Source organism: Pelecanus crispus, chromosome 3 (genome assembly GCF_030463565.1).
Source record: "Pelecanus crispus isolate bPelCri1 chromosome 3, bPelCri1.pri, whole genome shotgun sequence".
NCBI classification, from domain to species: Eukaryota; Metazoa; Chordata; class Aves; order Pelecaniformes; family Pelecanidae; genus Pelecanus; species Pelecanus crispus.
This window is the reverse complement of record NC_134645.1, coordinates 29,493,834-29,509,249: the sequence shown is the minus strand read 5'-3', so window position 1 is coordinate 29,509,249 and position 15,416 is coordinate 29,493,834. Positions and strand designations below refer to the sequence as shown.

Genomic DNA, 15,416 nt, shown 5'->3' with positions numbered 1-15,416 from the left:
ATTTAGGAAATTTATATATTTTTAAAAACTATATCTTGTCCCACGATGCCTGCCCACAGCTTATCTCTCCCCAGCTTCTGTAGGACACCCTCAGCCCACTCACTGCGCAGCACCCTGTGTGTCACCCAGCACCCCCTGCAAGGTGGAAGAGCCCCCTGCCCTGAGCCCCTCTCCTGCACCTCACCAGGGGTGCCCCAAGGTGCTGGGAGGCAGTCGGTACCGGCCACCTCGCTACATCGGGCCATTGCATGGGGACGCACAGGGGACTACAGACAAGACGCATCCCCTGAAATGGGAAGAAAACTTCAGTGCAGCTGGGGAGATTCCTGCTGTCATGGGACCAGGGGTCTGACCTTGACCTGGACATCTATGATCTCAGGTATCTGCCATTGCACCAGCAGCTACCAGAGCTTTGTAAAGGGGCCACCTGGTAGCTTCGCACCTATGGCATACACTGGCACATACAGTGGGCTGCACATCTTCTGATAGCCCCGCCACATATCCTCTGGGCTAGCAGGTCCTGGTTTCTCATTCTCTGCTTCCCAAATCAAGCCATCTAATCCTATAACCCCAATGCTTGAAAGCCCATCTCTTACTTTCTAAGTATGTATATAAATACATTTTTTTACTTCTTATAGTTACAAACTGCATTTACACATGGGTTTTATTTTTTTGGTATCTGTGCAAGCTTCTTAGGGAAGAAGAGCTCAAGATATAAAACTTTAGAAAAACACTTTCTTTTGGTTTTTATTATTTTTTAAAAGCCTACATCAAAACGTACAGCTGTAGCTATGAACTCTGTAGGGTAAATCCCATTCTTCAAACACACAGAATAAAACCAATGCCACCACCATGTCCACCTTTGCCTCCACGTGTCCCACACAGCTTCCTGGAGCACACCAAGCCTTCACCCGATGTTCAGGTCCAAAATGTCACAGAGGTTTTTCACCACATGCTGAGGCTGGCTGGCAGCATGCTTCTTCAGCCTGGAGCCCATCACTTGGTAGAGGCCCTTTGCAAGCTTGGCAACCACAGCCCTGACATTGCCACTTCGGACAGGCAGGACATCGTTTCCCAGGAAGAACCAGAGCGCCGGCAGGGCGTAGCGCTTGATGGCTTGGGGTTTCTGGGGATAAACAGATGCCACAAGCACTGCCGGGGAAGAGAGAAAAGCTTCTTAACAACTTTAACACAAACAAGTACCTACCTTTATTTTTGGTTCTTGGAAGCCTTTTCTGGCTAATATCAGCAAGCACAAAGAGCCCGATGATCCAGAAATAGGCAACAAGGGCTGATCACCCACTGAACAGAACAACCAACCTCCAAAGACCTTAATTTGTCCAAATCAGAGGCTTTGTATCCATGATAGACTTAGCAAAGTGAATCATACACATTTTGTAAATCATTTCACTGTCTGCTTCTGCATTACAAATGACAAAAATGTCAAATCGCTGTTTATTTCCATTAACAAGTTGTCTAAACCAGCTGCTGAAGATTTTGAAAAGCAGCTTAGAGAGGTAATTGACAAATTTCTAATAGAAAGGATGATTACTTTTTTGTGACCTTTGATGAAAAATGCCAAAAGTCTAATCTGGCAGTTCCCTTTGCTCAGTGGCACACTGCAAATGGCAGTATTATACTACACTTCAAAACTCCAGCCCACAAAAGATGTGAACTGCTTGACATTTTTATTAGAAACATCAATGACTAACTGATGTCTTTGGCAGAATGGTCTAATTTGAGCTTTTTTCCCCTCATACTTGGTGGCTTCTAATGAACAGCTGTTTCAAACTTCAGGATGTCTTAGATAATTACCCAGACCCCATTGCCATGGCATTTGAGCATCTTACAAGTTTAATGGCATTTACCCTCACAATGTTCCCTGAAATAGGGGAACAGAGGTAGAAAACTCTTACAGAGGGGGCTGAAATGTAACCAAAAAACAAGTGTTCCCTCTTATTCTCTCCGGAGTCTGCTCTCAGCTCATTTTCTGACCTGAACTATGTTAAATATAAACAAAAATTTACTACCAATTTGCTCCTTGCATGGCAGATTTTGCTGAGAGATCAAATCTGAAATGGTCTAGAGACAGAGTTCTTAATTTCTGTTCAGTGGAAATGTTATGCAGTAACTATTTATTGTTCTGTAGTGGAAGGACCTTCATTTTTCTCTACGCTGTTAATCTAGCATCAGTCATCAACATTTAAGCAGCTCCTGAAAGTACCTAAAAACAATTCTGGTAAGCAGGAAAAGGGTTATGGTACCTATTTCAAAATGGGAGTCAATTTGAGTTTAAATGCTATTAAACACAGTGGTCACTATGGAGCTTCAGAAGAGAAAGAGCTGTCTGTTCCCACAAAGTCCCAGACAGAGCATCTACTCTCTCTGAAGTAGTCCCAATTTATGTTTAAATGCTTTATTTGAAAAAGAGATTAAAATAACTGTAAAACTAAATTCTATGTTTATGGAGATTTACTTTATTCAAATTATCTTTAAAGGCCCTTTTACATTTGCTATGTCTAAACATGCCCTTTTGAGATTCATAATGAAGAAGCAAAGTGTATTAAACCTTGGATTAAAAGACGCTGGCATAATTAGCAGTGGCTTTAGCCCTAATTAAAGTAAGGCTATAAATAGTCTTCTCTAGTATATATTGAGATTATCATTTTTTCTATTCCTTGGCTGTTGCTGACATAGCAAGCTGCTATTATAAATCAATTATCAGCTGTATTTGTAGTGTGTTGGACACCATTGATACAGAAATAGACTGTTTGCACATCCTGAAATGCTCAGAGTCCAAGGTCATATCTGCAATACAGGCAGGGAGCCCCAGTGGGTTGGGCTGAACTGCCCGCTTCTGCCCTGCTGCCCCCAAATCCTGCCTTGCACAAAATCCTTGCTTGTCATATGAGTTTTCACCTACACTATCACCTCCAGGCTCTGCAGGATTCAACCTCAACATTTTCCAACAGGAAAAGAAGAATCTCATGGTGAAAAAACAAACTAATCCTCAGAAATACCAGTTGCCACAATTTTTTCTAAAGGATGGTCGTTCACTTTAGAAAAGGGACCTCTTACAGCCCTCCATGACATTTACTGTGCTGTCCTTCAAAGAGAGGAACCAGCCCGGGTATTTTTAGCCCCTCTCTTTCCTGGAGGTGGGTCCTGAGATGCCGCAGTGAGAGCTCGGCACTGGAGCCCGAGCGCCATCCGCACTCATCTCACATGCTGCATGCCTCCACAGCAGTCATGCAAACGCCTGCCTAATAAACCTAGTATGTGTATTTAGCAGGAGGGACAAGCTCAGGACCTTCTGGTGTTTGATGAGCTACTGCACTGTCAATTCAGAGGCATTCCCTCTAAATATTCCCTCTGAAGACTTCCTGACTTAGAAGTGGAGATTAGCTGAAGCAGGCGATACCTGAGAGATGTTCTGTGACATCCAGCAGAGCTTGGCCGCTGATGAAACGCACTCGGTGGGCAAACGCTTGCAGCAGCAATGTGTTATCTGAAAGAGAAACAGTTATTTCTGCTCACTCTTCTGAGGTTATAAGGCGGGGAAAAAAGAAAAGGGGCGGGGGGGAAAGGGCAGGGGTAACTGCGTTTTGTAAAATAAAGTAAATTTCTGCCAGTTTCTGAGTCCTTTTCTCTCCTTCCAGCTTATGTGGGAGGATTTTAAATTCAAAAAGAAAATCTCTCATTTCACGTTTGTAAATCTGAAGTTGACTGCTGTACAAGGAGCTGTGTTAAACATTTGACATCAGGGCCCTCAAAATTTAAATCACATGTAAGCAGTGAAAAGGTTTTGCATCCTGGAGCTTTGCAGAAGTGACCTCCTCCCTCCTCTAAGGAAAAGGGTGAGAAGGCTCAAAAGTCCACACATCCATTCACACTTTAAGGATAAGCTGGTGTTAAATCTTTAAATTACCTGTTGGGATCTATGGACAAGACTCCCAGTTACTCTTACAAGAGAGAATTACTGCTTATTGCCAACACCATCTGCTCTCAGGGGCTCTTGTTAGATCTCTGAAATCAGATCTTGGCAGAGAGACTGGAAAACAAACTGATTTTCCAATACTTGACTGGCATACATATTTTACTTTTTCCTATGCTGCCTGTTGTTGATTTGGGGTCTTGTTTTAATTTATAAACTGTTGCCTGTGTTGGTCTGCAAGCCTCCGGTCTTACCGCTTTGATAAGCCAAGCAAAGTTTTTCTTGCAGGCAGAATGCGCGTGGGATGCGCCACGACACCTCGTGGTATCACCAGGAGCAGCACCGATAAAGCAGGCAACCTATGTCTTTGTGAACCACTACAGAGCCAAATCCCAAACTGGTTTTAAGCAGCACTGTGCTATTAAGTGCTCCTTTTTGCACGAGAGATAAAAAGCGAGTCCCTAACGATCTTCTTGCTAGCATGCAGTAAAGAACTTATCCTGCTATCCTAATTAAGCTCCTGCTTTGATAATTACACTCTTCTCATTCACCTTTTTAAACAGACACTTCACTTTCTGCCTCACACTCCTGCAGTATTGTCAGACGCTGTTTCACACTTGCTGTTTTTCCCCAGGGAGTTACCTTACAGCTTGCTACTTTGAAAAAAAACACCCTGAGATCTGGAGGTCTTGAAGGAACACAAAATGTTAATTAATCATTAATATCGGTATCTACACAGATTTTCAGGGGAACACTTGGGTTTTGGGTGGTGAGGGGGAACTGGTTGTTTTGCTTGGGTTTTAGGAAGCTACGTGTATAGGCACTATTCACCCTTCAATTTAACGGTTTCAAATGCCTTGCATATTTTGAAACACTAAAGCTCAAGTCAATAACAAAATTACCCAACCATTACTTCAGCTGCCTTGAGAGACCTAAAGACAGAGGAGCTTTTAATGGCTGTTAGAGAAAACAAGGTGACAGGCAGTTTAGTTCTTATTAACTCAGTTTTAATGCTCTGCACTACATATTAGCTAAACTTGTTGGCCACAGGACAGGCAGCCCATCATTTGCAATATGAGCAAAAGAAGAATCTGCTTCTCCATGCTCTAATTTTCACTGTGGTCCCTTCTTTGCTACATTAACACCTAGAGGGGAAAATTCCCTTCCCCTCTTGCAGAGGGCTGGTTCCTCTAGGAGCTACTGGGGACTGCTGTCCTGACTCCATGCCCTGGTGTCAGGCAGTGGCCATTTGAAAGGCCTTTCTTTCATGACAGAGGACAGGGTAGGATGGATGTTAGAGGAGAGCAAGGTCTATGTCTTGGTCCCACTGCAGCCAGGCTTGATTTACTGATTCAACCTCACCTACAAGGTGGGTCCGTTGAATGGGATTAGGGTCCCGGGTCACAACCTAAGGAATGTGTGTGGCCTTCAGCTGGGGATGTCCAAGCCAATGTCAGGGTTAAGCGAAATAAACAATTCAGGCATTATTTGGAAGCAAATTAGTTTGTTTGTAGGTAGAATTTTGGTCTTGGGGATGAGGGGGTTTTATTTTGTTTGGGGTTTGGTTTTTGTTTGTTTTTACATTGAGTGATCAAGCAATTTTCTAACCAGCCTGCATTTTTGCATGGATCATTAGAAGTGACAGATGAGGAAGTCTCACCTAAAACTCAGAATCTGAGGCATGTCAACACAGAAGCTCGGAGCAATAGCTGGGCTCCTAACTATGAAACTCAGTGGAGCAATGGGGCAAGATGTTGCACTCACTCTAATCTAGGAGCGTTGCGCAATCCTTTAGAGTTTGGGGGGGGGGGGGGGGGGGGGCTTGTTGTTTGCCACTTGATTTTAAATTGTAAAGGCAGACAACTTTAAAGCCTATAGGAAGGCTTCACTCACGCATTCTTCCAGTAGAGCCTTCCTTCCCCCACTAAAGCCTTAGGTGTTGAATTTTGAAATATTTGTGATTCAGTTGCCTGTTTGAATTTTTGTGAATGTCCCTAAAAATGAGCAGAACCAAAAAAATATATTCCACCTTGTTTGCTTGAACCTGTCTCTGGGTAAAGTCAGTATGATGTGAGACAGATGAGCCTTGCTCCTGTTCTGACATCTGCTAGCATGGAAAATTTACAGTGATCTCTCAGAATTGGTGAGAGGGGAATGACAGAACTCCATACAAAACCCTGAAGGGATCTGTTTGCCGCATCCTTTGTTAGCAGGATTCTGCAACTTTTCCCCAACCTTCTCCCAGGCGCCACAAAAAATGGGTAAGGGCCAAGAGCAGTACAGATCTCACACCCTTCTCCCCGCTTCATGATCAGGAACAACCCTATACTTGGGACACAGAAAAGCAGTGGGTCAGCAACTTCACTGAGTTCGCAAAGCAGCTGATGTGGAGAAAGTTGTTAATTCCTCTTTAAGACCTGCCTCTTCAACACTAAATTTCTCAGGCATATTCACCCAGTGCTGCATTTTCACAGCTGACATAAATCTGCGTGGCAAGGGAATTTACAGCAGACCTTGGCTATGTAGTTATTGGCTATAGCAATCTTGCCCCATGCAGAACAACATGTGGAACAAGCCATCATTTACAGCTGGATTTATACCTGTTTGTTCTAAAGAAATGAACTTGGCAAATCATAAATTCCCTTTTAAAAAAAGAAGACAAAGAACAAAGGTGGAAAGTAGACAGGACCAGCTAATGCCTATAATGTAGAGCCTTCCAGGAAGCTGTTCTGCAGAAGCACTTGATGGGCCAGTGTCCCTTCACACCAACTGCAAAGCAATTCATTTGGGAAGTCAAATTGGACCCAAACAACCTCCAAAAATCCCTTTGTCCCTGAGTTCTAGCAACGTTGTACTCCAGAATTTATTGTTCAGCTCCTTCTGTACCAAAGGAGACAAGCAGCACAGAGCCAAAGGCTCCTGGGACTTTGGGGAAATGCTGGTACACATTCAAGCTTGTCTGGGAACTGGTGCATAAGGACTGCACCACCACAGCTTCTGGTTACCCAGCTCACCAGTTACAGTCAGCAGGAATTCAGGTCCTTTGATATACAGCATAAGTGACATGAGTGATCTGCAAACCTGGCATCAACTATAGAACCCAAACACTTTATGTGGGACGTGCTTTTCTGTAGCAGATTTTAATCAGTGTAAAAAAACTCCTAGTGAACACTTTCATCGATGGCATTCATCTTTCCAAAACCAAACTGCTTGCATGCATAAATACGCACACACCAGCTCTCATCTCACATTTCAACAGAAGTCAGAGCTGGAGTAAAGAGCAGATGAAGAACCCCAGGGACCAGAAACTTCTGGTCACAGCTGCAGCGATGACTGGTAGCACAAGTATTGCCAGTGTGCTTCTGAATCTACATCAGAAGAGGGAAATTCAGGCCTGGATTTGTCTTGCCAAACTTTAAACACTTCACTGAGGTTTCAGTGGGCAGACGTAAACACCTCCAGCAAGCTACACAGAGCAGCCCAAGTCTTCCTCCCTGATGCAAGTGTGTGCAAAAAGAAGGTAACATCAACACCTCTCCATTAGATCCTCCAGGGGATCCAGCTGCCTCAAATAAAGTGCATAAGAATAACCTAAGAGTCACAGAGTACAACATTTGCTGCAGACTTGGGTCTGGTTTTCAACCGTGTCCCCTGGCTGCAACCAACGCTACCAGCCCCTTCTTCATTTAGAGAGCCACCCAGTTGTCTATCCTTGTACTCATTGCTGTGAATCATTAATATCAACTATAAAGCTGAGGTGAGAGGAAAAAAAAATCTTAGTATAATCCCATTCTACTTTACTCCCTTTTATTTCTGCTTTTCCTGACTCCCTTGTTTTTAAGTTACTGCCTCCAAATTAAGGCAAATTGAAACTTGTGGCAGGTGAGGGGAAGCAGGGAGCTAACTCCAGGACAGTATCTCCATATGCTTTTAAGAAATACATACTATCCACATGCGTACAGTTTCTACAGCAGATCACGAGGGAATAATTCCAAATACACCGACCAAAAAGTAGCTGTTAAAAGCTGTTTTGATGAACTGTAAAGACACCAACGTAGACTTCTGTAGTATTACCCATGAAGGAGCATGCGACTGTATTTGCCAGTCCACAGCGTGCAAACACATAGCTTTTGGACAGCAATAAGGGATAGGCTGGAGGTGCAGTCATACAGGGCAGGTGCTCCCAGCTGAAACAAGCCTGAGGATCCCCAAGAGCTTCAGCATGGCCCTGGTAGGCAACAGAGAACATGCTGCACAACCTGCAGCAGGCCATATGGTTCAGGACACAGGGCAGACCGGGACGTCACCCTCTCCCTACTGCAGGTACATATTTTACATCAACAGGCATACTTGCGGCCCCATGCTCAAGCATCCAGAAAAGGGGACGATAATGGGCTCCTTACCCTTCTGGAAGAAGGGAGCCAAGGCATCTCTAACCCCACATACATGGAGACCTCCAGGCTGACTATGGAACAAGCATTTCATCCTTCATCTGATCTCTGCTATGATCTTTCATAACACAGTATCTTATTAAATACAAGGTCTCAATCTTTGAATTCAAAAGGACATTTTCCTTTTGGCTTTACATGGCTAAACTACTGTCTAAAACTGCAAAATGAGTAACTGAATCATACTGGTGTCAGCAAGGGCCAGATGCATCTGCTCAGGAGAGCCACCACTGCCAGAGCATGGAATGAAGCCCAGTGAGAGCAAAGAGCCTCCACCACCCTTCCCACCATGTGTTTCAAGGAAAAAGCACATTCCTTTCATCTTGTTTTAGTGGATGTAAACTTAACAGAATGCACATCTGAGAAATACAAGTCAATAAAAACAAAACGCATGCAGTTTCCCAGGAGGAAGGGGGAAAACCAGTCATGACAGATGCTAGTCACTTCCCTCATGCTCTTCTGGCAGGAACGTAAAATAATCCCTATAATGTCCTTTCTGCTGAATTAATAATCAGACATATGGTGCAGGTGATAAACAGCATCCATTCAGCTGCACATCACAACATGATACAACAGACTGGGAGAGAAAGAATGCAGGCAGGACTTCATAAACATCTTGCAGCAGCTGGATATTTCCACAGACAACAACAGCTATCAACAGAGTGAGTGTTCACTTGACTCTGAGATGGAGAAGCCGCAGTTGAGGAGAGTCAATGTCTGAGGTTAGCCTTACCTAGGTGAGCAATGGATGCTTCCAGTGCTTTCACAGCTGCAGCATAAATCCCGGAGTGCTTTGAGTTCAGGTTGTCAGTGACTGCTGCTACCAGAGGGACCAGCACTAGGTGTAAGGCATCTCTGAGCATGGGTGTCATCAAAGCCAGTGCCTCCAGTGCCTGCTGGTTCACTTTCTTGTTGCAATCCTGAAGTCTCAGGACAAAAACATCAAAAATCTGTTAAGAAAACAAACAACATGAAAGCTGGATTAAAATGTCTTTGTTTCAAGAAGGGATGTAGAAACAAGTACCCATCAATTTAAAATATGAATGTAATCCTTTCTGTCAGGTCAGTGCTTGCTAGCACAATTTCACTGTTTTCCTGTGGGCTATTCACTGTAGTGGTTACACAACCTCATGCTGGTTGAAAAGATTTTCATATTTTATTGCGAGGTTTGGGTGGGGACAGGATAGTTCATATGGTGTTTCTCTTTATCTATAAATCATTAAATTAATCCCATTTTAATAATGCAAAATAGTGTCTTTGGTATAGAAGGATGAAAACAGGTATTTCCGATGCCCATTTTTCCATAAAGTCGTCTCAAGTACTAAGGATAGTTTTGATTTTGCCAAAACCGTGGCTGGATGAGATCCAAGTTTTGTTTCATCTGTCTCAGAACTTGCATCTGGAGGAGTGCAGGGCTCTGGTGAACTCTTCAGGATCCAGACCATTTGTCTAGCTAACAGGTAGACTTCTGAAGTTTAATGTGCTGTGCAGTTCTCATTAGAGCAGGTTCAGTCCCTTGGCAGCCACTTTACCAGGCAGCTGCTGGTAGGAGAAGAAAGAGAAGATCTGTCTCTAGCCATTTTCCTCCTCTTTCCAAAGAGAAAAAAGGACCCCCAGGAAGAGTGAGAACAGCCTGTCCCGAGCAGGAAAGGGATGAGGACAGAAGTGAATAGGCAGAGTTGTGTCTGTGCAAGACAAGATAAAGTTTACAGGAGCATTCTTTAAAAAAAAAAAAAAATTTTTTTTTTTTTTAAAATCAACCCAGCCTTATACTTCTCTCCCCCATCCCAACCCATTTTTCTTCTAGAGGATAATTGCCAAGCTTTCAGTGGCTAGATTTCCTTTATTTCAATCTAACTGGTAGTAGGAGACAGCAGAAGCTACAGCAACAGTAAATTCTGTCATCATCTCATGAACAGCTCCAATATGCACCTGCCAGAGAAATACATCTGGACTGAAATTACTTGCCCTGAAGCCTGGAGTTGAATCAAATTATTTTGGGTAAGAAGGGACCAGCCTGTCCCAAACAACTAGTATGTACTGCCAAGACACATGGAGTTAACTTTACTGGTACAGGCTTGGGAAGGGAGCAATAGAGATGACCTACATACCTGGACAATATTAGTGGAGACAAGCTTGGGGCTGCTTTTGCAGTGGTCTAGGAGGAGTACCACTCCCTCTATTCGTTTCTGAAAATCTTTGGCTGTCAGGAGCTTGTAAAGCTCCTTGAGCTGTTCAGTCTCTTCCACAGTCCGAAGTGACGTGCGACGGACTGTCTGACGGAGTAAGATGAGTTTGTCAGAGCCAGGCTTCAAACTGGAAAATAAAAACAAGGTAAGAACTTGGTGATAATATCTTCAGTTAATTGTGAGGAAAACATCTCGAGAAGAATTCCTAATGATGTGATTTCAGCTAGATCCTGCTCTGAAAAGCAATTTTGATCTGATGACAATCATTACAGGAGACAATCTGCAAGTAACATTATCACTAGTGCTTGCTTAGGAAAACCAAGGCACTGAGGGTGGGATTCATCTCATTTATCTTCAGATGTCTTCCCAAGTACTCATCTAGGCATCCCTTTGTGGGGAAAAATAGGCACTACTTCAAAGGTTAAATGCCTCGCCTTATAGGAGGTGTCTGTATTATAAGGAAATTAATTACTCTGGAGAAGTGTCTCTTCAATGGGTATGGGAATCTGGATAAATAGCTCAGATGCATCTGAACAGATGAATCCCACCCAGAGAGATTAAGAGGCATATCTGAAAGGATCCAGAGGATCAGTAACAGAGATAGAAACAGAAGTCAACCATCCCACTACTATGCTGACATTATTGCTTCCCTAGGGACTGGATCCACAGCTTAACAAACCCAGCAGAAACAATTCTCTTGGATCAACCTCTCTCTGCCATGAGCATGGGGAGATCCTAACTATGCTAGTGAGGTGTGTAGTCACCTTCCTGCCACTGCTAAGCACAACAGACCTAAATAAATCCACTCTGTTTTCAGAGGGGAACAGGTACAAATAGCTCTCCCGCTAGCATGGGGAGACAGCAAGGACCAAATTCCTATCTTGAATGCTGATTGCAGCACCGGGGAAAAAAACATGCTGTCCATTAACGAAGCAGTAATGGGTCTGAATGACATGAATAGCTACAGAAAAAGTCCACATTGAGATGTCTGTTGACCAGAAGTGCTCAGGAATTGTCTTGCTGGTACTGTTTGAGGGTCAGAAAGCAATGATTGAGCCAGGCCAAACCACATGCATGGAAAGTGCTAATTTTGGGAATGGCATCTTAGTTCTAGAATGGGACTTCTCATCAAACCACCCATCTAAAAAAGACCCCACTCAGATAAGAATACCCTGATTGAAATTACTTGTCCCAAGTCAAACAACAGAGACATGACCTTCTCACAGCCTCCGTAACACTGTCCTCACCACTGCACTGGATCTTCTGAGCTGCAACCAGTGGTTGTCTCTTTCTCGCTCTCAATTTTTGTGGAAAACCCTACAGAGAACTTGTGTTCAGCCTAATGCAGAAGTAAACATTTTTTATCATAGAAGATTTGTGGGGCCAGGAAACAATCTCTAGAGCACAGCTCATCTCCACCAGAAAGATTTTACTAAGACAGACACGTAAAGCTTGTCATGTGCTTTGTCAGATCTAACAGAAGAGCTCAGTACCCTCCATCAGAAGGCAAGTTGTCCTGAGGAATCATCAAGCCTCTGTTCCCAGACTTCCTGGGGTCCTTGGCAGATGGAGGTTCACATTTATGGTCTTCTATCCCCTACACATATATATTAAAAAAATCATTAATCTATAGAAGATAAAAGAGGAAATTACTTGTTTAAAACACAAGTTATATCCAGGATCACTGCTGCCAAGAAATGCTTAGGAAAACATTTCATAACTTAGAGAGGGAGACAGGCCAGAGATTCAGTGTATTGTCTACTATTTGTTTTTAATAACCCGAGGCAGGTTATAGGTGCTACCATAATGGGCAGCAGTATAAAATCCTGAATTCATTAGTCTTGGGCACAAATGGGAATAATGCAAACTGGCAGGGAACAAGCCTTCTTGAAGGGAATAGTGGGACTCTTTGCAGGTTGGCCCATTGTGTCGGGAGTTGATTTGGTTCACACTCACTCTCCCTATTCCTGCACAAAGGCACATTCCTTTCTAGAATGTAAATGGAGAGGAATTAAAAAAAAAAAAAAAAAGGGGATGGTTTTCTACTCGATGCTGAATTCACAAAGCTTCTTCCAGCTCCACAGTGCGTGACAGCAGGGCAGTATTCCCAGAATACAGACAATAGATGTACTAATTATGATTGCCTTGTGCATCTTTTGTATATTTGGAAATTTTCTTGGCACTACTACTTCCTTCGTCTGTTGCAAAGACTATTATCTTCTGAAGCACTATTCTCACTTCCTTGCTTTATTGGGGGGGTGAGGGAAGGTTATGCTTGAAGGTGAAACCGTTTTCTCCTACTTCCCTTTCCTATTTCTGGCTGATATTCAAAATACACCCACTTTATTTCTAATCATACTAGCTCCTTCACTGTCTGCAGATAAACAGGCTAAGGAGCAACAGTTCATTCCCAGGAGAAAAATAATTCAGTGGAAATAGAATGAGGTAAAGAAAGATTAGGCATGTTTAATCTCATATTAGCAATCTCAGTACTTGCATAAAGGAGACAGTTCTCCTGCCAAGCACTTACTTTCTGCTTAATTGTTGCCATAACATCTTCCAAGTCACGTGAGGGGGCAGACTGTTTCAAATACCTATTAAATTTTTGATGACTCATCAATATATTCAGCATCTTCCGTCCATAATACCTAACATAGAAAAGAAAGAAATGAATGACTGTTTTTTCTGCAGACTATTACTGTCTTTTCTCCCTAGCCTTTTGAATAAACGCAGGAAAAGTGTTAATAAAATAAGCTGATATTTTAAACTCATCATGTGTCATACCTTCATGAGAAGGTATTACCCATTCAGCAAAGAGAGATATTTACATCCACTTACTGCCACGGCACAATGCTGCCAGCTGAACACAAGAGGCAAGAGGAGAACCCAGGGCAACAGGAAAATACAATTTCACTCTGAAATTGTGGTTGTGCTTCTGTGGGATCACAGGATCCCATGGGATGAGCAAAGCACATCTCCTGCTTTGCTGCCATGGATTATTTGCATTGTCTTGCTGCCATTGCATAATAATTTACCTTTCTTTAACTGGCGGAGAAGCTAGGACCTCATGCTTACTATTTATTATTCTATACTACATATATGCACACGGGCAGCTAGTTGCTCATGTGTTCTTGCCATCTATTAATGGGAATTTAAATTAATAATCAAAGTAAGGTTCAGGGCGGGGTTTGGTTTGGTTTGGGTTTGCTACTATGAAACTACAGCTATCTTCAAGAAGAAATTCGGAGGTCGTTCAGCCACGGACAACAACATTATACAACGATTGGGAAGAAAAATTTGTGACTATCAGGGGCAACTAAATCTGAAGAAAAGGTTTAGAAAGACTGAATACAGTGGTTAAAGACAGCCGGATTTTTTCTAGGACAGTCTTAACCTTACCAGAAATAAATGCTTGGGATCCTTAGCAGCCAATGCCTCAGCTTTGCATTGCACACATAAGACCAAACAAAATTGTTTGACTGACTAATCTGAGCTCAGTTGATCTGAATAAAGAATCATTCAAGTCACAGGAATTTGGCAATGGTCCTTCTTGCTGGACAACCTCCTGTTACCCAGTATAGTCATTTCCCCAGACAACATTATCCACACTGTAAAGTAACTTTCTTAATATTTACTTTACCATCCACTCTTTCGTGGTTTTATCATTTATAGCCAGACATCAAACAGTTTTAAAATTTTATGAGGAGAGATGAAGATCATCACCTTGTGTCCTGATGACAGTCCTGAGCAAGCTTCACCAGTGTGCATACCAGCAGCTTGGTACTGTCACACGTGCCTGACAAGAGCTTGTCGGCTCCGATTTGCTCCACTGTGGTCAGTAGGTGTTCGGCTGCACACTTCCGCACCAGGACGTTGCGGTGCCTGGAAACAAGAGAACAAACACTGGGGCAGAGGGAAAAGGAGGGCCAGAAACACAGGCTTTGGTCACAGCATGCTCCCTGTCATTGCTGGGGGAAGGAGACGTGTTCTCACTGCAATTTTAGCCACCTGTAGAAGATTATGTCCTCAGATAAACACAAAGCTGGCATTGTACAGAGGGGCTACCTGCAAGGAAGAAGGAGGAATTCAATCTCCCTGGACTATTTGATACTCAATTTTTTTCCCAAAATTAACTCTGAGAAAGAGGGAAATGAAAGACAATTCCTGCTGACTCATCAGAGGGCTCCCACTATACAGACAGAGCTGCAGCAGGATTGGGGCTTATTCCACCCATTTATCTCCAAATCTGCAAAAATCAAGCATCAAGCTGCAGAATATCCAGCAATGCAGCCAGTTTGTTCTTTGAGGCTTGCAAGAGGTACGTTTGAATGTTTTGCCCTTGGAAAAGCTGAGGAAAGGGTAGCAGCCATTTTAGCGAGGTTGTCCTTTCTAGAGGGTGCCTATTCGAAACTATCATGCACAGCACTAATATTTTAAGGCAGCATTTTCCCCAGCTATCCCATGGGAGTCAGCCTGTGAAGGCGCCTGTAAAGTGACTCACCATCTCAAGGCTAGCATGCAGCATCAATTTGAATAGAAAGTGGAGCTCTAACAACACGACGGTCAGACAGACTCCTCTTGGCAAGAGCTGCACCTGCTGAGCAGGCTGTGCCACACCCAGCGGGTTCTCCCCTGTGTGCTCTGTGCTCTGTGTCCCAGCAATTAGCCTCCTTATTTCTCAAGTTAATGGCATAATGATGATGCATGATTTTTCCCAGCACCTCTGTGGTTAGCATTGTGAAATACCAAAAGGCACTCACTGCTGGGATTGCCATTGTCCCTCTTCCCGCAAAGCCACAAGGCTGTATTCACCACCCTTTGCAGGGACTTTTGCTTCCCCATCAT

General features: G+C 43.3%; 1 protein-coding gene across 1 annotated transcript in view; it reads right to left on the bottom strand.

Annotated features, from left to right (window-relative positions):
- Positions 1-907: 907 nt before the first annotated feature.
- The window catches only part of TOGARAM2 (TOG array regulator of axonemal microtubules 2), a 33,711-nt gene continuing 19,202 nt past the window's right edge, over positions 908-15,416 (bottom strand). Inside the window, exons 13-19 of the mRNA XM_075706948.1 lie at positions 14,295-14,453; positions 13,102-13,219; positions 12,065-12,168; positions 10,494-10,698; positions 9,116-9,332; positions 3,422-3,508; positions 908-1,152 (exon numbers count right to left, since the gene is read on the bottom strand). Coding sequence (XP_075563063.1) covers positions 908-1,152; positions 3,422-3,508; positions 9,116-9,332; positions 10,494-10,698; positions 12,065-12,168; positions 13,102-13,219; positions 14,295-14,453 — 1,135 coding nt within the window. The remainder of the gene's footprint in view (positions 1,153-3,421; positions 3,509-9,115; positions 9,333-10,493; positions 10,699-12,064; positions 12,169-13,101; positions 13,220-14,294; positions 14,454-15,416) is intronic.